The sequence below is a fragment of the Callithrix jacchus genome, chromosome 4 (genome assembly GCF_049354715.1).
Source record: "Callithrix jacchus isolate 240 chromosome 4, calJac240_pri, whole genome shotgun sequence".
NCBI lineage: Eukaryota > Metazoa > Chordata > Mammalia > Primates > Cebidae > Callithrix > Callithrix jacchus.
In genome coordinates, this window is record NC_133505.1 from 113,693,839 (window position 1) to 113,718,876 (window position 25,038).

At 39.6% G+C, this 25,038-nt stretch overlaps 1 protein-coding gene across 3 annotated transcripts in view; it reads left to right on the top strand.

Moving 5' to 3' along the window:
• SOBP (sine oculis binding protein homolog) overlaps positions 1–25,038 on the top strand; it is a 167,833-nt gene that overhangs the window by 84,856 nt on the left and 57,939 nt on the right. For 2 of the 3 annotated variants that reach the window (XM_078369894.1, XM_035296444.3), the window contains exon 5: positions 9,142–9,237. The exons of the other annotated variant lie outside the window; for it this stretch is intronic. In XM_078369894.1, coding sequence (XP_078226020.1) covers positions 9,142–9,237 — 96 coding nt within the window. The remainder of the gene's footprint in view (positions 1–9,141; positions 9,238–25,038) is intronic. 3 annotated transcript variants of the gene reach the window in all.

A 25,038-nucleotide genomic window follows, 5' to 3' on the forward strand; every position in this document is an offset into this window, starting at 1 on the left:
TACAGCATCACCTACAGGATTAATACAAAATAGTATGGTAATATTGATGAGGTTTTTAGAAGTCCAAAAAGGAGATTGCTAAAGGACCTGCAGAACTGAGTGAGTTTGGTAGGATACGTCTTTTCTGGTATTGAGAGGCTTAGGTGTCACACTCAATGATCTGAAGTTTATTTAATAAGAATCAGGTTAAAGAAGTTGGTTTAAGTGTTGAAGATGTCGAAGTACCATCTTCCGCAGGCTGTGCCAGAGACCTGCTGACGCTGCTCCTAAAGCTGCAGGGAACCTTTTCTGGGGCTCTTCGCAGACTACCTCTTCCCCTCCCATTGCACCTTCTACCTGCCACCCGCCCTGTTCCTGTTATATTTGTCATTAAACCCTCTCTTCCTAATTTTCTTGGTATATTCAATCTTGGAGTGCTAAAACCAAAGACATTTGAAAACTTCCCTTATAACATATTTTTAAACTGTAATGACACCAGTATTTTCAAGTTATTACACACTGATTTACCTTTGCCACCAGCACAGAGGTGGGAGATCATCAGTGTGTAGCGTGGGGATTCTGGAGCCAGACTGCCTGTGTTTGAATCCTGGTTCTCCCACTTGTTAGCTGTGTGAGTTTGTGTAAACTGCATAATGTGTCTGTGCCCCAGCTTCTTCATATATAAAATGGAGATAATGATAGTACTACCTCATAAGTCATTTTTTTCCTTGATATATGTAGGAGTGTGTGCATTAAATGAGTTAATACATATAAAGCACTTAGGATGGTGTCTGGTGCATACATGAAAAGCTGTAGAAATGTTAGCTGTTATTATTAATCCTGGATAATATCCAGAACAGCATCTTAATCTGGTTAGTACTGTGTTTTTTAATCCCATTTGAGGCGGGGTTATTTCTGGGGGAGGCATCCTATAGATAGTGAATCTCCTCTGTGACATCTGGATCCTCTTCTAGGCTTACAGACAGGGTCCTGGAGTCCCCTTCCCTTCCAGACCTTGCCGATTTCATAGTTTCTCTGATGTCTCAGGTCCATCACAAGGTCTGCATATAATCATATGAGCCCATCCCCCTTCTGCCTAGTGATTTCAGAGAAAAGAGAAAAAAAGACTACCTGAAATGCCTTGATTAGGCCTATCAATTAAGTATTTTATGGGTGCCAACCGCTAGCAAAGTGGAATCATTGGTGTTTCCCTTCCTTTTGTTTCCCCTCACTGTGTCCCTGGGTAATAGATGCAAATGACTAGTGAAAAGCCAAAAGGCAGGCAGTGGGCGGAGGAGCAAAGTGGGGGAAGGGGAAGGAGCCTGTGTAATCCAATGTCAATTAAGCTTCCGGAATAATCAGAAGCTGCCTGAGGTGTGAGGTGGTGTGGCCTTAGCAGAGAATGAAAAGGAAGAGGGCTACATGCCCCTAGCTGCTGGGCCTTACCTATGGATGCTGTGAAATAAAAGTTCTTACCAAACAAAGACACTCAGGTGACCTGAGAAAGAACCCTGCAAGGTAAAATGCAAAAGGTTCACCTGTTCAACAAAGAAAAAATGGATTTAAAAATAAAAAGTAAAAACAGGCATTTTCAGAACTGCCTAAGCAACCACTCTGATTATTCCAGACACAGTTGTAATGTGCTGGAATGAACATGATATATTTTAGTTCCTGTGGAAGCTGTATTTCAGGCTGATGTGGAGTCTGTTGCCATAACTGTCATGTAATCCATTAGGGCCCCTGAGTAAGGGCAGCCATTAATCAGGCACAAGATCAGCCCCATAGCCTCACATGCGCGCAGCTCTGAGGCGCTCTGACCTGACATCGTTTAAGGAGATGCTCATGGAGACCATAAACATGATTCGATTCCCATTATCTTCATGTTGCATATTTGTTACCATTATTCTTTGAAGACTCCAAATTGGATATTAAAAATTTATGATATATCTAAAGGTTTGCATGGAGTGAAAAAATAGCTGCAGCAAATAAGTCCATCTCATCCATCAGAGGTGTGTGAGCTGTCAGAGGAGCCTGAAGACGTATGGGGAAAGCCTGTCAGTTTGCCAGTTAAGGAGGATGGAGAATTAGGAGGGCCTTCTCTGGGCAAACAGCTTCTCCTACAGTCTACATGCTAAATGGGAATTTAAATACATTTGGTTAAAAGAACAAAGTAAAACAGCACCACTGCAGAAATCCCCATAGACAATCTTTGACAAGCAGATGAAAGGGAGGGCAAGGCATCCTGATGCAGAGATGAGTAGTCATGTGAGTAGAGCAGATGCCTGGGTTCTGAGATGGATATTTCTGGTTTAGTGGCATATCTCCAGAGCAGGGAGCCTGATGCCAGGTGGGGGCCCTCTGTCCAGGAGAAAGCCTTCTACCCAAGGTGCATGCACATATAATTTTGTCTGAGAATCATGCAACTCTCTGCAATCTGTTCAGTGAGTTGAATATTTGCATAGAAACAACTCATATTTAAGGGGTATCCATTCATAGAGATAGGCAGTTCTGAGTAGAGAAAAACTGAACACTCTAGGCCTTGGCTTCAGGAAGAGTGTAGGCTAATGAATCCATTCAACATATATTTTCGGGATTGCTTATTATATAAGAGACTTCATATATAATGCCCTCAAGGAGTTTCCAGTCTGGTAGAGGAGATAAGACATGGATGGTAAACAAGGAGTCTCAGATGGACCTGGGACTCTAGGAGAAGGTGAGATATCAGAAACAGGGAACAAGGTGCCCAGTTGTTTAATCGGGGAATGGACTTTTGAGGATGAGAAATTGTTGGGCAAAGACCAGAGGATCAGTCTGGCAGGGAGGTGGAGGAGAGAAATGTGGGGCAAAAAAACGATTGGCCAGAGTCCAAATTGAGTGCAAGATCTTCCGTGAGGCCAAGACCCTGCTGTCTAACCAAGTAGGAGGAACAGGTGTTGGGTAGAAGTGCACCGAATAGTCGGTGAAGGTCTAGGTATGAGGCAGGTGTGATCAGATAGCTCCAGCCGAGCCCTGCTGAGACTCAGGTATGAAGACTCCTAAGGTTCAGAGGCAGAACACTCAACCAGTAGGGACTGGAGTGCAAGGCTGAATATCCAGTGAACAGTGTTAAAGGATAGAAACCCATTCATTTATTCATTTGGTCACTCAGTCATTTATGGAACCCTTATAATATGCCAGGATCTGGATATTTGAAGCTGGACAGAACACAGTTTCCAGCCTCAAGGACCTCATTGATTAGTGGGAGAGGCAGACACACACATGGTCATAATGCAATGCAATAAATCAGTGTGGAATGGAAATACATACAGGGACAGGGGGTACAGAGCTTAGGTGAGGACCAGGAGGAAGAGTCACTGATGGCTTCCTGAAGGAGCTGCAGAAGAATGAAGGCTTAAAGGACACGTAATGATCTGCCAGCAGAAGTGGGAAGGAGAGATGGAATCTAGTTCCAACAGAGACAATGGGGGTAAAGGACAGGAGAACCAGTTGAAGGGCACTGGGGATTCCAGCCTGAGGAGTTAGGCCACTCAGATGAGCACAATAGTGCAGTAACTCCAGGGGAGGCAGGGGGCTACTCTGAAGACCTCCCTGTGTTGTTCCCGCCAGAGGCAAGAGTGGCTGAACAGAGGTCCCAGGTGTCTGTCCACTGCAGGACAAAGAAAGGGTACTGACCTTTAGGTCAGGTTCACAAAGGCATTCACAGCACACTGAAAGGCAGTGTGTGATAGCTGCTGTTTATTCCTGAGCTTCCTCAAGAGAATGCGTGGACGCATTTGAGAAAGGAAGGCTAAACCAGAAATGAGATTTCAGAAAATAAAATTCAATGCATTTTCAGCGCAGTGTCCCCATGCTTTTACCTTGAGTTTTGAAAAGAAATTCTATTACTTCTGGTTCCAACAGTTAGAAAATGTAAAATCAGTGTCCCCTTTTTTCTCCTCTACAATTCTTCAACTATTCACTTATTCTCACAACTTTGAGTTGCGCTGTTTTCGGTGTTCTTAAGTCCGGTAACAATGCCACATGTGTGAGCTGACGTGCGTGCTGCCTCTGCTGCAGCATGGGAGGGCTAAGCCTGGAAGCTCTGCTGTGCTCTCCCTGGCTCTGATTCCAGGCAGAACCTTTGCTTGTTTTCAAAAGAAATCCTGAGATCACAATGACACAGAAGTGTAAACTCCCATTCATCACAGGGAGGTATTAACGCTGAAGCCTAATTATCTTTCCACTGAAATGGCAATAATGTTAACCTTTTCATGGAGTCAGAAACGTCACACTTCTTTGGGATAGGCAAGTGCAGCTATTTCTAGAATGTTCCACCTTTTCTAAAGGCATTCTCCAGAGGAGAAATATTGATGAGCTTGCTCCAACACATACATGGCACCAAGACTTTGGCCCAGAGGAAGCAGTGAATTCTTTGAAGAACTAAAGTTTGCTGTATTTTAAGAATCAAAATAAGAGAAGTGAATTAGTGCTGGTTCAGAGGGAAAGAGAAGTGAATAAAAAGTTTAAGCTAGAGGTGTTTGAAGTAGAGAGGCAATTAGTGTAAATTTCTCATATCATCTAATATTTCTCTAAATGCTAGGTACAACATGAAAATGGATACACAACTGTCAGCAAAACAGGGACATCTGTCTGCAGTTTAACTGAAAGATTTTTGTTTTTGTTATGGCAAAAAAAATTAAGTTTTCTTAGAATAATAGGTCAAAAATGCACCTTTGTTCTGACAATCACATTTGTAGTAAAATGCAAAAAATAGTCTCCCATTGGCTTTTCCCTGTAGTTGGCATAAATATCCAGCACATTAGTCAGAATGAAACTGTCGAAAGTAAGACACAAGGAGAGAATTAGTTCATCATGAAGTGCCTTGATGTGCCTCCTTTCAGAACTTGTCACTCTGGAAAAAAGTCAGACGTGAACACGATTCTTCTGGCCCCAGTGGATATCTAGAGCCAACAGTGGGGTGGTCCACTCTCGACAGGCAATTAGAGAATGCATTGTCTACTGAGGATTTAAGAACAATAATAAAACCAGCTAAAAGTTGGTCTGCTTTATGTTATTACCATGAGCCAGTGATTCTGAACAATTTTAGTATTCACATATTCTTCTCTGAAGGGGTCGTCGATGTCCTATGTCCACCCTGCTCGTTAAGACATTGTCTGGCACTCCAAGTGGGGGCATATGTAGAATAAGCCTCTGATTTTAATATATTCTGAACTGATTCTCTATGTAGGGTAAGGAAGGTCTTAACAGATTTTGTCTAACATTGCCACCAAGTTCTATGAATAATCAAGCTCATTCTTGCAGGTCACTTACTGGGCATCAGGCATTGGCTGGGCTGAAGATACAGTGGTGCGAGACCAGACATTGTTCTTGCCCTTAGGAAGCTTGCAGGCTAGTGGGGGAGACAAAAATCACACCGGTGATTCCAAGGTTGCAACCATATTGAGTCTAAGAAAGACCACAGTGGAGATACTTGCCTTGGACAGAGAGGTTTAGGAAGGCCTTTTTGATGAAGTGGTATGGTATTTCTTCCAAGATCATTAGTCATTCCAGACACCAAGAAACAAGCAAACAAATAATGATAATTTTTGCCCACAAGCAACTAGTTGTGTAATGTCTTAAATCTTTTTTTTTTTTTTGAGACAGGGTCTTGTTCTGTTGCCCATGCTGGAGTGCAGTGGCGTGACCATAGCTCACCGTAGCCTTGAATTGCTGGGCTCAAGCAATCCTCCTGCCTCAGCTTCTTGAGTAGCTATGACTACAGGTGCATGTCACCACATCTGGCTAATTTTTTGGTTTTATTTTAGTAGAGACAGGGTCTTCCTGTGTTGCCCAGGTTTTTTGAATATTTAGGGTAAGATGTACCACAGGTACTACCTCCTAGAGGTTGAGTGTTCCTTATCCAAAATGCTGGGGACTAGAACCGTTTGGGATATCGGAATGTTTGCATTGTATATACTTACTGGTTGAGCATCCTAAATCTGAAAATTCAAAACATGAAATGCTCCAATGAACACTTCCTTTGAGCATCTTGTTGGCATTCAAAAAACTTTGTGTTTTGGGGCATGTTGGATTTCAGATTTTTGAATCTGGGTTTCTCGACCTGCATATACCCCTCCCATAGCTCAGTGGTTCACTCCAGTGGGCCTGGGACCTGGTTAGAGAACATTCTGGCAGCTATGCCAAGGGCCTCCCCTTGATAGCTATAGGCACTCTACTTAGATCAGCAGTTCTCGCCCTTCCTTGCTTCATTACAATTACCTGAGAGCTTTCTAAAAAAAAAAAAAACCACCCGTGTCCAGGCCTCAATTAAAGCAGAGTCTTAGAAAGGGAAGGGGGTAAGACACCAGTATATTACGCCAAAGAAAAAAACCACCCCAAATGATTGTAATATGCAGCTGGGGTAGAGAATTCCTGCCTTAGATGAATGCACTGAATTCCAATTATTCCTGTCATAGTAAGTTAAAACTGCGCATTAAAAACTTCACACTGCAAAGAGGATTACAGAGGTGAGAAGTGTGCATGAGTTCTTATGTTTGCGCACAAAGACACGTGAAGGTGATGGTTCCAGAACTTCTTGCACTTTGTGTGCTTTTCATTTCTGTGGCATGTCGGGGAAACACAGCAAATGGCTGAAGGATGGAATTTCTTGGACTCTGGAGTCAGGGTGGGTGTTAAGAGGGCAGGCCATTCCCAGAGCCATGGAAGTATGATGCAGAGGTGAACATAATGGTTCAATAAAGAAGCAAGTTTTGGGCCTTCTCTCTCTACTTCATAATCTCTCCAATCCCCCTCTCCTTTCTCTTCCATGCTGCTTTATTGAACCTCATAAATTATGCAGCTTTAGATAAAGTCTATAGCCCCTTTGAGAAAGCACATTCAAATCTTAGATAAAGGGATTTTTTTTTTGTCCTTTAAACACACAAAAAACATTGTGTGCACCTTACATGTAAGTGAAATGAATGTATTTTTGCCACTAATGTTGAAAATATCCCTAGGCATCTGGTGTGTATGAATGTGTATACATAGTACATGCATAATAAACACATTCCACCTTATGAATATTTATATACAAGATACATATATATTGAATATAGACATACATATGTAAATAGTAGCCCTTGAAAACTATATGCAAAGTGTGTTTCCAAGCATATGTATCATAGTGCATCAGGAATATAATAAAGCTACTACCAAGTTTAGCATATTTTGAGGTGGCATTTTCTACAGAGTTGTTTATGGTAGGGTCTACTTACTCTCCACGTATGGGTTTTTTCCATCACTTAAATGTTTGTTAAATATCAACTAAAAGCAAGGCACTGGGCATGGCAGAGTAAGAAAGATGAAATTGGTGTGGTCTCTGTCTTTAAGAGACCTGTACCTCACAGAGTGGCTTAACGTTTTGTTATAAAGAATCTAATATTGTCACTGCCTATCGGCATCTTCCTGCTTTCTTACAACTGCCTTTCTTTCATCTACACCACTGCTACCTTTGCCAGTTGGGATTTAAAATGCGACCCTTTTGAGCTATATTAATTTAAACTCTGGCATAGCTGCAAAGTTGTTCTGATGCAGTAAGAAGAAACATCGTTTGTCTCAGTGCCTTGATAGACACTGGACATGGACAACACAGTTTTTTCTCTGTCACATATAGCCAATCCTTTAACTTCATTTTTATTTTAGTCTGATTAAGTAGGAATAAAAAGGTACAATAAAAAGGCACCAAGCCCCAGGGATGCTGATAAATCTCAAAACTGAACCAAAACAGAGCAATCTCTATTTCCCATGAACTTCTCGTAGCCTAAATATTACCGACCATGACATTGCACTTCCATGTAGTTCCCTTCTTGGGCTAGGTAGCAGAAGCTTTATTAAACACAAGCAATACATTCTAAAATGCACAAAATAAGGATCTCTTTCTAAAATGACAAGCTCCAGTATAGCCAGGGAGCCCTGAGTGACACTCATCAGGGCAGATTTTGCTCCATTAAAGGAGAAACAATACATAAGCATTGTCATCTCTGCCACAGAGTATGCTCATTGTTTTCTCCCCCTCAATCCATACATAACAACAGGTAGTTCTCAGCTGTTCCCTTGGTGCCAGACATACATTTTATCTAAAGAGACAGCAGACAGAACTACCTGCTGCTTCCTGTGCGGCTCTCCCTGTGTTTCTCTCCTTTTTCCTACTTTGCTGGGGCTTTTAAAAATCAGCTGGCAGGGAGCCAGGAGCTCATCATTTTAATGCAGTGTAAAATGGAATATGCATAATTATATGCAAGCCATATGTGAGGGAGACAGCTCAGCTGTGAATTTCAGGAGGCCAGAAAAGAGAGAGCAGTTAGGGCTAAGATGAGATGAGAGCAGAGCGGAGTGCAAGTATCACCCAAATGAATGGTTTAATGAGTGTGCTGCAGACACGCCCCCTTTCACCTACCTCTCCCTTCTCTCCAACTCCAAACCAGAAACCGGTGGAGATTAGAAAGAAGACTGTATGCAAGCGGTATTGCTAATGGGTTCTGTTAATGTCTCCATTTAAACTTCAGCTTTCTTAATTAACAGCGTAGATCAAAATAAGCCAGTAACTTTTAATGCAGGTTTTAAATTAAATCTATTTTTTTACTGCATTTGATTGAAGAATCATGGTTCTTACTAGATCACACTCCTTTTAGATCTTTATTTAAAAATGGAGGGGAATCAGTTTATCTCTAATAGTATTACAATGCAAAATATAATTATGCAGATTGCTTTTCTTATGGCCTTGCTATTAGAATTTTTTAAAAGTGCATTATCTAGAGATTGCTTAAGCATGCCAAAAAGTTTAAACACGTATGTATGTCATATAATCCTAAATGTGCAATGAACAATGCGCACTGGAAAACTATGGTGGTGGTAATTGCCAACAAAATTATTTGATCTTGGTTTGCTTGATATTGTTTTAAATATTACACCACAGTGAATTTGCATGTTCAAACTAAACAATGTAAACAAAAATAAATCCCAAATTTCGATACCTAAAAGGCGTACTGCGTATTTAAACAAACTTCTTAATATTGTTGTTATTTCTGGATTCCCGTTTGTTTAATGATCTGAGCTGTTATGCTTTTAGCTTTTTTTCTTCCATTATTTGTAAGTCCCTAAATAGGCCATTATATTTCCCTTCAGGCTAGAGATGAAGATGGACATGCTGAAAATTTTCCCCAGCAGCACTATGCTAAGGAAACTCCAAGGCTTGCCTTCAAGAATAACTGCGAACTACTTGTAAGAATAACATACTTACAACAAGTCTAGAATGTTACTTTAGCACAGTGAAAACAGTTTTTGAAAGGGTTTGTTCATGATTACATAATTTATGAAATATTATAGTTTTCTGTATGGATTTCTAAATGCTAATTCTGATATCACTGAATATTAATTATAAGATCTCAAATTGTTTGCAAATCTTTTATATCTGATTATAGAGCTTGAATGGCCCTGTCTTTATTAGCTTGTTTTGTTTAGTAGTTTATAAGCAGCCACTTGGAGAATGGCAAGTAAAGTTAAAAATATAGAGAAAGACAGTTGATATATGTAGCTTGTGAAAAAACAACCTCACCCTCACCCCTCCTCCTACGTCCTCATTGTACACTATTTTAGGAGACAACATGGTAATATTTTGTTCTGCTAGGGAAGATAGCAGAATTGACACGCAGTACTCCCTTTAGAATTCAAGTATTCCTCCACTCTCTTGCCAAACTTAATCGTCTCTCCTATGCAGAAGGAGTCAAAGCAGTGACAGGGTGCGGGGATGTTTACAAGTCGTGAGAGAGAGGATATCAGCTGTGACATTGAGACTCTGTTCCAATGCAGGGTTAATTTGCTGTTCATTTTAACATTTACAGCCAGACAAGATGAAAAGCAAGCAGGAATGCCTATTATATTTCTATTAAATGAATCTGTTGGGACCTAATGTTCTTGATTAGCTTTTGAAAATGAGTGCTCTGCAATGCATTTTCTGTTTACCTAAAGTAAACAGAGAATGAATTGTCATTTATTTAGAGATTCAAACAGTCCCTTTAAAAATGAAGCTTTATGAGGGATCTAGCTATGTTGTCCCTAAATGTTCTTTTCTGTTCAATTGCATTAAAGCAAAACATTTGCTCCAACTAAATGAAAACACTGAAAGAGAATGAGGATGCTCAGTTGTTACATTTTGAGGTAGTCTAATTTCTGTTTTGGCCGAATATAGTACAGCTCTGCCAGGTCTCTGCATTAGGAAATCCCACATGTAACAGTCTTTGGATTTAGCTCTGATACCAACTGTTCATTAAAAACAAAGTGTCCAAAGAGCAGGAGGAGAGACAAAAATACAGTTCTTACCCATTCTAGCCGCAGTAGCTACATGTGGACAGCAAGAACCTCCTTCCTTCTACAGTCTGCACAGTTACAGTTGCACTTCTCATTCTGTGTGTGTAGTCCCCTGACCAACAAATCCACAGGCAAATTTGCTGCTTATAAATGTAATTTTTTTCCTGAAAATTTATCTTACTTTACAGTTTATCTTAGGATTCTTAAGCTTCCAGTACTGCTAGCATTACCTATTCTGAGGAAACCCTTTTTGTTCATTTCAGTTTTAATGTTTGTCTCTGTAACTATGACTGTTCAGCAGAAGACCACAGAGGCCATTATGCTGTGTTTTGGTATCAGAATGCTTTGGGGTAGCTTACTTCTTTTTAGAGAAATTGGTAAAAGTAACATGCCATATTTAATTTTTGTCTATTTGTTGGAAAAATGAACATGCTTGAGTCCTGGTTGTGGTCAGTTTATACTGGAGGAAGCAAAACATGTATGTGAACATCTCTTTTAGCTATCTTTGGAGAAAATAGATGTTTTGTCATTGCTGTGCTTAAACACATTGTTGTGTTGGCAGTGGTTTTGAGCAATTTGGTACAATCTTCATCCTTCTAGTCACTGTGAGAAATGTTTTATTTTGGTCAGTATACTTTCCTGTGATAAAAGAAAGAGGAGAATCAAAATAAAACATAAGTAAGCTTATTTCTCCAAGGAGAAATTTAATTTTTTTCAGCTGTAAGAAAAGTGATGGTGTTTGGCTGGTTATGAAGCCCTGAGAAGTTATGCCTCTATGTGAAAAAGACTTGTTCATTCATAAGAGAGAAACAGGAAATCCTTGGAGTTTTCTTAGTGCAGCTTAGAGCAGATTTTTAAAGAATCTGTCAGAGAAGATTGCAAGCTCCACTCCAAAGTGCTTTTTTAGCTGAAGGGTGGTTCTGCCATCTTCTTGCGTGGATTGCTGCAAGAGCAGTAGCCAGTTTAGAAAGCGTGGGAGCTCTGGGAGGAGAAAATATTGAGGGCACAGGGTGCTTCCAGGCCCCCAGAATCAGGAGCATGTGGCCGGATGACTAGTCCTCTGTGCCACAGGCACTGACAGAAAGTGCCCTGGCCAGGTAGATGGGACATTGCCTTGACTTTATTACTGACTCTCTATAATGTCTCTGCCTGCTCCCTGCCCCCACATGCCTGCTTCTTGGAAGAGGGAGGAATATTAAGTAACTTAAACAAAAGCAAAGCAAAATCGATGCCTGGAATACACAAGTATGTGTAATCAGAAGGCACTGACAAAGAAAGCATTGGCTAATAGAAAAATCTGCTATGCAACTGTAGATTTCCTGTAGGGTATTGATTTTTCCATTTAAATCCCAAACTGTGATATGTGCCTTCACACTTAATGTACAACACAGATGACTAGATATTTAGCTTTGTGGCCAAGATCCTTTAGTTTGTGATTGTGCAGCAGTTTCCTTATGCTTTTTATTAATTTTGAAAATGAAAGCCTGTCAAGATGAGTGACATTAGATAAAATGAGTACTATTTGATAATGTCACAATTCAGTGTGGCCCCACCTACCTCTTCATAGATAGGCATACACATTTGCACCCATGCACGTGCATGTGCACACACACGGGCATTTTGCTGGCATATCTAAGTTTATGACAAAAGAAACAACTTTCAATAAAAGAAAATGTAATGTTAACACTAATGTTAACACTATAGCAACCTGGTTTACAAGAGCCGGGAAAAGGGAATATTTAGAGCCAGCCATGGGTGAGACTAGCCCTTGCCCCAAATTCCAACTCCATTCTTGGTCCCTTTATCATTACCGCCTGTTTCTTCTGGGACTGGAAGACTTTCCTAAATTCAAATGCTTTTATCTCTGGTGAGAGGTGTGTTCAGAGCTGGAATGAAGAGGACCATAAGCATGTTATGAGCTCACTCTTGCTCCTCAGCCATGACTTTCTCAGTTTTTGAAAGCCACTGAGAGTAAGACCTTGCAGAAATATAGCATAAGCTGGGTCATTGGAGGGGAAAGACCTGTATCTAGAAGAGAAGGAAAGTTGAGAGGGTTTTGAGAAGGAATGGAAGACTTCTGAGCCTACTCTCCAAGTTTTCGTAAGACCAATGCAGACAACATTCCTGTGTTCAGGAAGAAGGTCAAAATATAACCAAAGAATAACAGCAACTGATGGAGTATTATTTGGTTGGAAAAAAGCCAGGCTTAGGAAGTTTGAAAGGGGAACTAAGAGAAAGGAAACTCAGGAGGGTAAAATCAGCCTGTCTCCCTCAGTTCCAGATTCCTGAGTCATCACCTAGACAACGTCTGAATCCCTTTGGCTTTTCCTCAGGCTGTTAGGGGTGAGGGTTTTACAAAGGGAAAAGGAGGGAGTTTACAGCTAGGAGGTGAAATAAAAATAGCATCAGGGAAGAATTCTTCCTGGTCACTTATAGTGCCATTGTAGGGAGAATATGAAACTATTTTAGTTTTGTGGCTGTGTGATCAGAAGTGATGAGAAGAAGAGATGCTTATGCTGTTTTTCTGTGGGCTGATTTTTCCATCTCATTTCTTTGTGGACATTGACAGGTGGATTATAAGAGTTGCATGTAGTCTTTCGGCAGTAGAAATACCCAATGCTAATCCAGTGTTCCATAAACCTGACATTATTGAGCATCTTCTATGTATAAGGCATTGTACTAGACAGTGCAAGTAGGGACACAATATAGATAATGACACAGTCCCTTTTCTGAAGGAGCATGTAATTCAGTAGGAGAAATAAGGCTCATACAGTATCATTGTCATCAACAATGTAGGCTCTCAGGTCTTGCCCCAGGTAGACTTTATACCCTGTCATCCTGGTGTTATAGCTAAGGATCATAGGCACAAAGGTGTAACATTTATTGTAACGTATCTGATATGACATCACACTTTGGATCCCTGTTTCACTCCTTTGGACCTCTCTGGGCTTCAGATCTTTTGTTAAATATGATAATAAAAGGAGATAACCTCAGAACATATCATAAGGATAGAAAATTATGACATATTTAAAGAGCCAGGCACATAATAAGCACTCAGTACATACTAGCTGCTGTTATTATCATCTTCTTATAGTCATGATTGTTATTACACAGTGAGCTGTGCCCCAAAAGAGCACTAGGAAAGTTCTTGGAGTACAGAGGAGGAAGAGATTATTTCTGTATGCAGTTATTAAAGACTTAACAAGGGAGGATACCTTTGATCCAGGCCTTACATGGATTGGATTTGGAGAGTGGCAGGAAGTGTAAGGGAAGGGAGTGTTCCCAACAGAGGAAAATAGCACAGGCATGAAGGTGGGAAAGTATGGGCCAGGTGCACCGCACTCTGGTCAGTATCTAGATTGGCCGAGTGTAGAGTATCCGAAGGCTAAGGGGTGAACAGGCAGGCGGTCCCATCTGCAGGGGTCTCAATAACTGACACCATCCTATCAAGTCTGGATTTTAGTAATTCTCCTTCATGGGAATTCCTAGCATGTTTGTGGATTAAAAGCATTATTATGGAAAATTTCTAAGTATACAAAATTGAAGTAGTGGGAGTCATATAATGAACCCTATGTATCTTTTACCAAGCTTCAACAATTATCAACTCAGGACTAATCATGCTTCATTTTCCTTCCCCACACCCCCTCCCCCACCACCTTTTTTTTTTTTTTTTTTTTTTTTTGCTGTACTATTCTGAAGTATATATGCTTCAGCTATGTCTGCTGCTTTTGTGAGGGACACATTTGGTTTTTTGGTGTTTTGCGGGTTTTTTTGGTAAAATTTTTAGGATCCCTCTTTTCTGGCTAGAAAGAATCCATTGATACTGATTGAATTGGGAATTGGAGCTTTGGGACAACGCATACATAAAACAAATGACTCTTGGTTATATATTGTGCTTTTCTTTCCCTGCTCAACACAACTTGGTAAAGCTAGGCCAGTCACACCCAGTTTTAAAAGCTCTTAAGGTGCCAGTGATGACTTTAACTTTCTTTACTCTCAGGCCCCTGGTTCCAAGTGTATTTATTTGAAAATAAGATCGGATGTCTTTGCAACCCAGCCCAACGCACCAGTACATGTTAGCCTCTCACAGTAGTGAGGGGAAATTTTGGATAGCTTCCATATATTAGCCATTGCTAGAACTTTTCTGCTAGATCATGAAGCTATAACATGAAGCCCTGAATGGTGATAGAAACTGCCCCTTTTCATTGAAACTTAGTAGGTGTCTCAGAATAGGTGCAATTGACCGAAGACCTCCCCTTAATGCTGTTGGTCTAATGAAAGCCAGATTTATGCCCCGGCTCAACATGAATTTACGTACTATTGCTTTGATATTACAGCTGAGCAGCACAGGCACTAAAAATTAAAATCATGATGACACACTAGAACTCACATCACTTCAAAGAAAACATGTGTGTCTGATGTATGCATACATTGTATACTGTGTACCAGTTTACTGCAATAGTTACTGCAATAGCTCCACAGGTGTAAAATGTCCAGAAAATCCCAGGGACTGGCTGCTGTCTAGAGAAACTTGGCCTGTCTCACCATTTTTTTCCCCCCAGCCATCTTCCAGATCCCTTTAGTCTGTGGTTATAGTTTCCTAAAGTATCTTGGAAAAATATAACTTTCTGGAAATGAAAGTCACAATCTTAGACTAAGCAAGAGGCAGTTCTGATAGAGGTGGCATAATTATGCCCTCCAGCAAGACCATCTAGACTTTAATATAGGCAGAAGGGATGGATTCATTCCACTTGAGTCATATTTCATCTGCACATTCCTCTGTTCCCGTCTGTGCTGGAGTTTCACCTTCTTCTCCAGCTGTGTCTGCTGCTTCGCTCTCACTCTTCAGCCTCTTGGCTCCCATTTCTGCCATGGTCTTGTAGTTCAGGTCCTTTCTCGTTTCCTGTATAAAGACCCTCTTGACCGCAGTTGACCATCTCCCCTCCTCTCCCATCCATGCAAACCCTATTTACCTCTCTTTGTAATTCCCGTATTTGAAAGAGAAGCCACATGAGGGAGGGCTAGAGTTAACCAGCTTCTGCTCTGATATAGGGGCTTTATTGTGGGAAGGAGTCTTGATTTGTCAGGTTCTCCTTTCCAGAGCATGGGGGATCTTTGCCCTTCACATTTCAGAGCCAATGCATAAACATGTCAGAGGTACAATGGTTTGGTTTTTCTGCTGGCTTCTCACACAGTCCATCACAGTGATTCTTGGAGCCAGAAGGAGGTATGGAAGACGGTGTGTTCTCCAAGGGAAGCACTGTGGTCTGGTGGATAGGAGTGAGAGTCAAAATCCGTTCTCTGCAGATGTGCTAGCTGTGCACCCTGGGCAAGTTTCTCACCCTCCTGAGCCTCAGCATCTTCATCAGCATAATGAGGATAAATGTAGCACCTGCCTGCCTCATAGGGTTGTTTTGAGCAGTCAATGAGTTCATGTATATAAAGCACTTAGTGTACTTAGCACGTAATAAAAGCTCAACAACCAGTCGTCCTTTTTTTTTTTTTTTGAGATGGAGTTTCACTCTGTTGCCAGGCTGGAGTGCAGTGGCATGAACTCGGCTCACTGCAATCTCCGCCTCCTGGGTTCAAGCAGTTCTCCTCCCCAACCTCCCAAGTAGCTGGGGTTACAAGTGCGCACCACCACACCTGGCTAATTTTTGTATTTTGGTAGAGACAGGGTTTCACCATGTTGTCCAGGATGGTCTCAATCTTCTGACCTCGCGACCTGCCTGCCTCAGCCTCCCAAAGTGCTGGGATTACAGGCATGAAGTAGTCTTATTATTAATGAAATGGAGCTAGAAGGATGCATTAGTTTAAACAAAATCTTGAGGCATATGATGGGAATACCTGTCTTTATTCTTCAACTTGAATCTCTTCCCAATTTATTTGGATAAAAACTCAAATGTAATATTTTAATTTGGGTAAAAGAACTTCAGAGAAAGGGTTGAACATCTATCCACTTGCCTTTTTATGACCGGGGAACTAGAGATACTTGTTGGCAACATAGCAAATGTTGCTTACTAGTGAAGTACTGCAATATCTGAATACCTTTTTGGAGCAGAATCTCAAATTTCCAAAAAATAGTATTCTGTTGCAGTGAAGAACTTGGACTCTTAAGCCAGATTATTTTGTCCAGATTCAGAAATCTCCACCCCACCCACTGGCTGTGTAGCCTTGCTCAAATCACGAATCTCTGTGTGTCTGCATCCTAGTGTGTGAAATGAGGACACTCGTAGCTATCGGGTAGGGTTGGCCTGAGGTCTAAGTGAATGACTACCTGTAAGGTGCTTAAAGCAGTTTTGGTAAACAACTGGCACTCAATCAGTGTTGCTGTGATTATGATTATGATGATTTATATTCCAAGGTTGCTGGCTTTTCAGTACATCATAGACTACTACTTGGCCAAATTTACTAGCAACAGAGTACTTGAAAGTTTTACATATGCACATTTGCAAGGAAAACCCACAAAATTTTCTTTTGAACAATGAAGGGGACAAGCACAAAGATAATTCTTAGCACTAAGCTTAAAAAACAAAAAAGACTTAAGGAAACCTCTCTATATGGTCCTAGCCAGACCTCTTCATTCTGCCTATTTAATTGTAAAATTTTTTATCTTAAAGTATGCAACTAAGAACATGAATGCAAAGCAAAGGAAAAAGCAAATGGATGTGCCTCTGATACTGTGCAAAGGGAAGGAGACAAGAAATCCTCCTTTGTGAGGTACCTCCAATGAACAAGCGATGTGATCTCTTTTAAGGCCCTTTATTCTCACGGTAACTTTTCTAAGTAGATATTGCTGTTCCCATTTTAGAAGTGGGAAAATTAAAATGCAGAGATGGGATGCTCCTTGCCCTGGGGGAGGGCAGGAGGCTCAGTGAGCAGGCACAGAGCTGGGGCTTGACCCACATCTCTGACCAAATGCCCATGCCTGTGCTCAGGCCAACACATGCCACTGCCTTCTCAGGGTAGGGGCCAGGTCTTACACATTTTTACATTCCAGGGTCAGAGGAGTGCAGTCTATGGTTGTAGAGTGAAGGGATTAAGAAATTCATTCAGAAAGACTCTTTCTAGTTTCTTTATAGTAACAATTCTTTGGTAGAATTCTGAAGCCAGAAAGAACATCTATGGGGAATGTTAGGAAGGGCAGTATATTCAGGAAGTCATGGCAATGTTTGCAGATTCCAGTGCATAATAAATTGTAGGGAACAGAGCTAAGGTATGTAGTTTTTAATTTGGTAGACTTGGGACATTAACAGAACAGCTCTAGACTATAGAAAATACATTTTTCACTGTGATATAAACATTCAAGTATCTTTTTAAAAATCTGACTGCCATAGATTTTGACACTTTTTAAAAAAAAAATTTTTAGGATCACTAAGGCCATTTAAAAGAAGCTTGAACTCTTTTGGTTTGTTAGAGTTGTATTCCTCAGAATGAATTAATCTATTTCTTTTGAGATTTCTGGCCGTAAAGTAGCCTATGGGGGTCAGTCACATTCTCTTTCATTGTTTTAATTACTAGAACTGAACAATTACCTAAAATACCAAAGAGAATTCACCTCCAGTGGCTTCAAGGAAATTATAGATCATATATCAAGCAAAACCAGGAAATCAGATAGGATATCAATTTTCAATATTAAAGTGTACCAGTAACCAGCCAGAACTAATATCAATCATATTCAGTCATGTGCTTAGTTTATGGTTAGAAGAACAAGCTAATGAAAGTCTCTTGAGAGAAAAAGGAAAAGAGTATAAAAAAAATTTGAGGTGGAGAAGAGTGACATATGCAAGTAATAAGAGAGGCAAGAAATTAGAGATGGGAGGACTGGTAAGAGGGAATTTTAAAAGAGGAGAAGAAAGATAGCAGCCCATGGTTAAGCTTCAAATGAGCAGGTTCAGGAAAACAAGATTCTTCAAAATAATGTATTTCATTGCATTTTGGCTTAAAATATCTTTCCTAATTGTATTTTTTTGTATACTCCCTACTCTTCTGGCCTCTTTCTGGAGAGCTACATGCTACCAGGAACTCTTTTGCTAGAGAACAGTACCCAATCTCTTTTAATTCTAGATGAGTCTCCCCTGACTGAGAGCTTTGTGTGTCAAGAGCCTTGTCTCTCTTGTTCATAGGTGGATCCCTGAGAACCATGCTTAGCTCACACCATTTTTCATGAATTCTGAGAGGCACTTTCCCCCCTAACATTTTAATATTTCAGAAATGGGAGTTATATATTACAATTGATGACCTGTCATTGTTTAATTGCCAGGTTTTTTTTTCCCTGTGGTATTAAAATAATGGCATTGTAACAACCAATGGTAATATAGATTCAATGAACCATGGAGGTGGACACTTAAGAATTATTTGTTGAATGAATGTATGCAATAACATATCTTTCTGGTTCTAGTTCAGGTACAAATGAAATGCTTATGAGTTGGTTCTGGATTGCACGTCAGCCACTGGTGAGGCAGCTGGAGGTTGGCCTCTGGCTATCTTGGCTGAGCATTTTAATGCTATTCACTTTTCCTTCAGTGTAGCTGATAGATGGCTTGTTCATTCTTGCAAGTGAAATGTTAAATCAATTAAGACATACCCCAGATAATCTGGGTTTAAAATAAGAAACTTTACTTTTACCTTAATTATCCAGAAAATTGCTTTGTGTTCTATTTTGGATTGTGTATCCATCAATATTTCTCTTGAAAATTCATGGAGATACATTGGTAGATGAGCAATATTCTTTCTCTGTCTCTCTCAATAAAACAAGCTATAGATTTCATTAGGATAAAGTATGTTTCTATAGATTAGGATGACCTTATCCATCTCCACCACTGCCACCATCTCTTAGAGAGGTACCCAATCTACAGAACAGACAAAGTACATATAGGTATATTATCTATACTTTAGAATTTTATGATCCAGATTCAGTATATCAAATTGTATAGGAAAAGTTATGCCTCAGACTTAACCATGTGAAATACTCTGTGTTTTTTGGTGTTCTGATCTCATTTTTGGTTTCCTTTGAATGGAAAATTTGAACCTAATTTTGATATTGTAGCAGGATGTGCTATACATTTCTCTACATGAACAGGGAGGAAAAAAGAAACACATAAACATTTTTAAGTGGCAAAGCCTGAGATGGGAAGGGAGGCAATATTTGAATATTGAAAATGAGCTAGGATAAGGCTTTCACATAAAAAGTGTTCAGATGCTAAGATACATGAAATATTTGGGGCCCTTCATTATATAGCTATTTCAGTCAGTGATGCTTTTAAGTTCCAAATTGTCTGGTAATTGTGTAGAGAACTCCCAGTGAAACACCATTTTTGGCTTAGGGAAATATTTATGTACTTGCCAGCTAGCTTGAATTCTGAAAATATGCAATATTATTGCATAGATACGCATATAAAATACAATACATGAGGGCAGATTTGTATATCCCATGTAGAAATGTGGGTATTTATACATAGGAAAAAAAAAATGAACAAAAGCGTTACTGAAGTATTTATGAGTCTATGGCATTTAACTCATCTCAAACATTTATGCAGTATTTTTTTCTATACTAATTTAATGTTTACATATGAATACATAAAAATATATAACATGGAAAAATTAAGTTGTAACGGAATTGTTATTTTCATTTTTCCTTAGCCTTCATGCGTTTTGATTTTTAAACAATGTTCTGACTGTCATCAAATCAGCCAAGTTGAAAATTGAGCTGCATCAGTGGAGACAGCCAGTCTTGATATTTCAAACCAAAAAGACCTTTTCTCAAGGGATATATTCTCCCTGGTTTAGTTGGTCTGAGTTGTTTCTTATAGCTCTAATTTATTCTTTTGTATACACTGCATGAAGACAGTATCTGTAGAGATTGAAAGCCTTAAAAAATATCTGTGTGTTTAATGTCATGGGTACATCTCAAAAAGTAGAATTCACATGAGAGTGGGTGGTTATGGGGGGGTGTGTGTGTGACCCACATTTTGAAGACATTTGTCTTTCAATTGACATGTATTTTTTAGGTACCTACTGTCTCCCCAGGGCTAAGCTTAAAAGTTATGTGTTGCAGTACAAACGAAGTGTGATGTAAAATGTGCATTCGTCTCATAAGAAGTTTACAAATTTGGGCTAGACAAGGAGAACTAAAAAAAAAAGTTTACAAACTATGCTTATATGAACAATGTACTTCTAGCGTAAAGTGCCAAATGGGGTGGCATGGTGATTAGACAATAGAAATACATATGAAAATATGTATGTGTGCAATAAGGAAGTAAAGGCCATTTGATAGGGAAGAAATGATGGCCTGGAGTCATCAGGAATAGGTCCGCAGAGGCGATGAAGGTTGGTCTGGCTCGCCCTTGGAGGGAAGGTAGCAATGGAAGGGCATCCCAGAGAAAGAGAAAATGTGGAATCATGATGAGGCGGGGTATGCATCATGCATATGGGGACCAGTTGGGAAACTGCTTGTGCTAGCATCATTTTGTGAATGGCGAAAATAAAATTAATTTGGTAGGTTGTGGTCAGTTAATAAAAACAGTAACAGCTAAGCAGCTAACTTTACATTTGGTGTGTTGGCTCCAGGGATCTCTGTTAGGTACCTGAGCCAGGAAGTACTATTGTGAAAGCACTGCTTTCATAGGTTGGCGGAGGGGAGCAGGGAGACTTCTAGAAGGTGGTTAGAACAGTCCAGGCACGCTGTGAGGCGGACAAAGACTTCTAACAGCTGGAAAGGCAGGAAAGTGACTCTGCAAACGACTGTCCAGAAATGTTGGTCATCAAGTTTTTACGACCATCTTAATGTAAATAACTGGCAAAGATTTCATCTGAAGCTAATTTTCCTGTTAAGTTTAGATTTTGGATAACAGTTTTAAGTAACTAATTGTGTGCAGTGGGAAAAACAAGATCAAAGTAGAAGCAAGCAACTGAAGTTTAAAAATATTTGTGATCCAGAGTGATTCAGGGATCAGTATGATTAAACTATATAAATGCAAAATAGGAAAGAAAGATTCTTAAATGTGGACAGAGTCTTCAGTATGCGGAATGCAGTAACCTCTTCCCTCTGAAAACAACATGGAGACCACATAGTGCATATGTCCTGGAATCACTTCCTGGCTATGTGAGTTACTGGATTTGTGGCTTTGGGATGGTCAGTTTTTGCATCTGTAAAACAGAAAGAATAACCTTATGTGCAATTTAAGGCTGCTGTAAAAGCTAAATGAGATGATATATGTAGTATGGTTGTCATTTAGTAAGTGCTCAATAAAATGCAACTAATAAAGAGAAATCCTTTTGTATTCAATTTTTAAGAGAAGGAAATACTAACAAATAAAACTCATATGAGTAGTCTGAGTCCTTGTTTTTAGAAATGAAGAATCTTATGATATACAGCTTTCGATCATATGGATTTAGCTTATTCTTTATACTTTGCACATGTACAGGATTCTAGACAGAACTGGTATTTATTCAATAGTAATCCTAAATATATTCAAGATCTTCATCATATAAAAAACATTTTATTTAATTTGCTGGGTTTATAAAGGTAGAACATTGGATTAACATAGATGAATTTTGAGGAAAAAAAGGAGGTTGCTAACCTCCCGATTTAAATTTCTTAAAATCCCACATTCCTTAATTATTCTAATTACCTGACCATTTAAAATCCTGACTTTCTTTTGAAGATGAACATAAGCACCCACTTTTTGGGGTCATCTTTTTTGTTTCTATGGTGACAAGTTTCAGAATATGTCAGTTAGGTACTTGTTACTGATTTGATAAATCGGTTTTCCTTTTTTCTGGCTTAGATGTCTGGAACACATTTTGGAATTTTTTCAGTCGTAAAAATGAACAAATAAAAATCCACAAGAATATGGGCAAAATGTCATTTAGTCAAAACTCAAGAGCATCTTCCCTTGATTAGAGCTCCTCTTTGAAATAGTTGGGCTGCCCATACACAGATTATCAAGGTCGTGTTCAAGATTAAAATAAGCTGTGGGACAATAAGTTGCCTATTATGGTAAGAAAACATGCAAACAGAAATTGAGACTAATGTCTTTCCCCTGTCCTGGCTTTTTTCTTTCTGAGCTTAATATATCTATTTTGTCTAATTTAGTTTTAGCTTTAGTTATGCTTTCTAAAATTACAATATGTGTGAGGATTGGAATTTTTCTCTTCCAACAGGAATTAGGGTCTATGTAAAATGCCTTTCCTCCTACGGGAATGGGAAGAGCCACATACCTCCCTACGTGCTGTGTCTGCTCAAGGCTGCAGCGTGGGGCCTCTCACAGGGCCCATGATGTGACTGTGCCTCCAGGATGCAGTGGCCCTGCAGCCTTGCTGCTAGGAGACTGAGTCTCACTTCATTCGCGTGTTAGCCCCTGCAAACAATGACAATACAAGGATTACATTTTAGAGGATGAAACTAACCATGCAAAGTTATGTTTAGATTTTGAAATACAAGTTTAAAAAAAATGTGTGGTTGAATCTACTGTTTAAAAAAAAAAAGACCGCAATTCATGGGTTTACATTTTAAGTTTTCTGTTGCAAGAAAGAAATGACAGGACTGTTAAGGACACTGAGGTTGGAGCTGAAGTCTGGGCATAAGGGCCTTAGAATCAGCTCTTCATCAGTCTCAGCTGCCATTATCATCTGCTCTTAGGTTATCCTGACTAAAGTATTACTTTCCATAAATTAAATAGAGAACTTTTTGCAAGTGCTATATACCATCATGTTTACCACAAAATCCACATCATCAATTTCATCTATCCAGTCAGCAAGCTTTTATTGGGTGCCTACTGTGTGCAGGGCACAAAATCATTTTGGATGAGCATGAAATGAACTAGATTTTTACAGATTTCAACTCCTAGTTTTTACAAGATCATTATATACTTAACTTTATATTATTAAATTATGTAGTTAAATTATATAATGTGTATAAAATCATCTTAATAAAGCCTTTGAATAGACACCCAAGAAATATTGACTGTATGAATGAATGGACACGCCATCCCGGTGCGTCTCTCTCTTGGCAATTTCCCACACTCAGCCCAGACTCCAAGGTCTCTCCTGTGTCTAGGGAGTTGTCAGGAATGTCTGGAATGCGGCAGCAGTGGCTCAGCTGAGTTTCTCTTTGACATTATTTCTGAGTTGTGGAGTAGAATGAATAGAAGCAGAAGCTGTGGCAGCCACCTATGGGCTCTGACAGCTCTCGAAACTATTGCAATCTCGTCCTTTCCCCATACCCCAGTAGCCCAAGTTTGTTTCCCATATGAGAGTAGGGCCTGGAAAGAAATTTATCCAGTTTGTTCTCAACTCCCCATATTCATGTGTATGTTTGAATTTAGCTACTAGAGAAGGTATCAAATATTGTAGTCAAGACACTAGGTTTAAAAGTAAGTGTTTGTCATCTTTTTGAAACTAGATTGAATTTTAAATGAAAGAAACACTTTGGAAATTACTTTGGAAACACGACTACATTCCTGAATTTAGGTGACACGTATGCTCTGGCTGGTCTAGCAGGGCAGGCAGTGCTTCCAGAGCTTCTTCCCCCTTCTGTGTCTTTTTCTCTCTGTATGTGATTTCCACACAGAATATCAGTGGGTCCAATATGTAGTTTTCTTTGGAACCCCCATTCTGCTAAATTGACCCCATAGAATAATCATACTTCTTTTTGAAATATAACTATATAAAGTCTTGAATTTTATTGCAGAATTTAATACCAATAATTATTTAAAATTTAATGAATTTCACTACTGACTTAATTGCTTTTGAGTAGTTCCACTTAATTTATTAAAGAGAAGCAAGGACATATTCATTTAATGAGCAGCAGAAGTCTTGCCCTCACATCTGCCTACATTCTCTTTTCAATTAATCAATTAGAGTCCAATGGTGTGTAATTACACATTAAGAAAGTTATTGGATAGCTCAGCATGCCTGTCCCAGGGGGCTCATGAATACACTACTATAACACACCTGTAATGACCTGTGCTCAGATCCGCAAATTACACTCATCGCTCTCTCTCTCTCTCTTTTTCCTAAATTAAGATGAGAGCAATTTCCATTAACTTTTTGAGTCACATCTAGTCCACATGACATACAGAATGGGTAAAAGAAAGACTGAAACAAAAGTAAAAATGGAAGAAAAAGATTTGATCTGCAATTACAAGTAATCTGCCTTTTGAAATTAGCTTCCTGAGACTCAGTCCAGATTGGAGAGCTAGTGCAGTGTTTCCGAGGAGCAGGGGTTGTCTATCCGAACAATGTCCACTGAATCATACCAAATACTTGAGAAAATCAGACCAGCTTTATTTGAACTCAAATAGTGACTTGCTTCTCAGCATCCTTCAATCTCCTGATGAGAGAAATAGGAAAATAGGAAAACCTTTTGAAATCACATTCAGGCAAATTTGCTTGGCTTGTTTCAAATCAAACCAAAGTCTGGAACTGATCCTCATGCAGGAGCGCTAAGCCTCTGCATAGCAACTAAGCCGTGTTAAAAAAAAAAGGAAAAGAAAAGAAAGGAAGAAGGAAGGAAGGAGAATCCACTAAAAATGCAACACAAACAAAGAGCAAATTTTCCTTCATTAATGGCCTAAAGGCTCCGGTTATGTGAAGGGGTCTATTCCAGTTACATCCTGATTTATGCTAAACCAGTAAAACCCAACAAGAACCTCTTAATCCAGATTACATAGAGACGTTCTAAATGCCTAAACCAACCAAGTGATTTTAAGC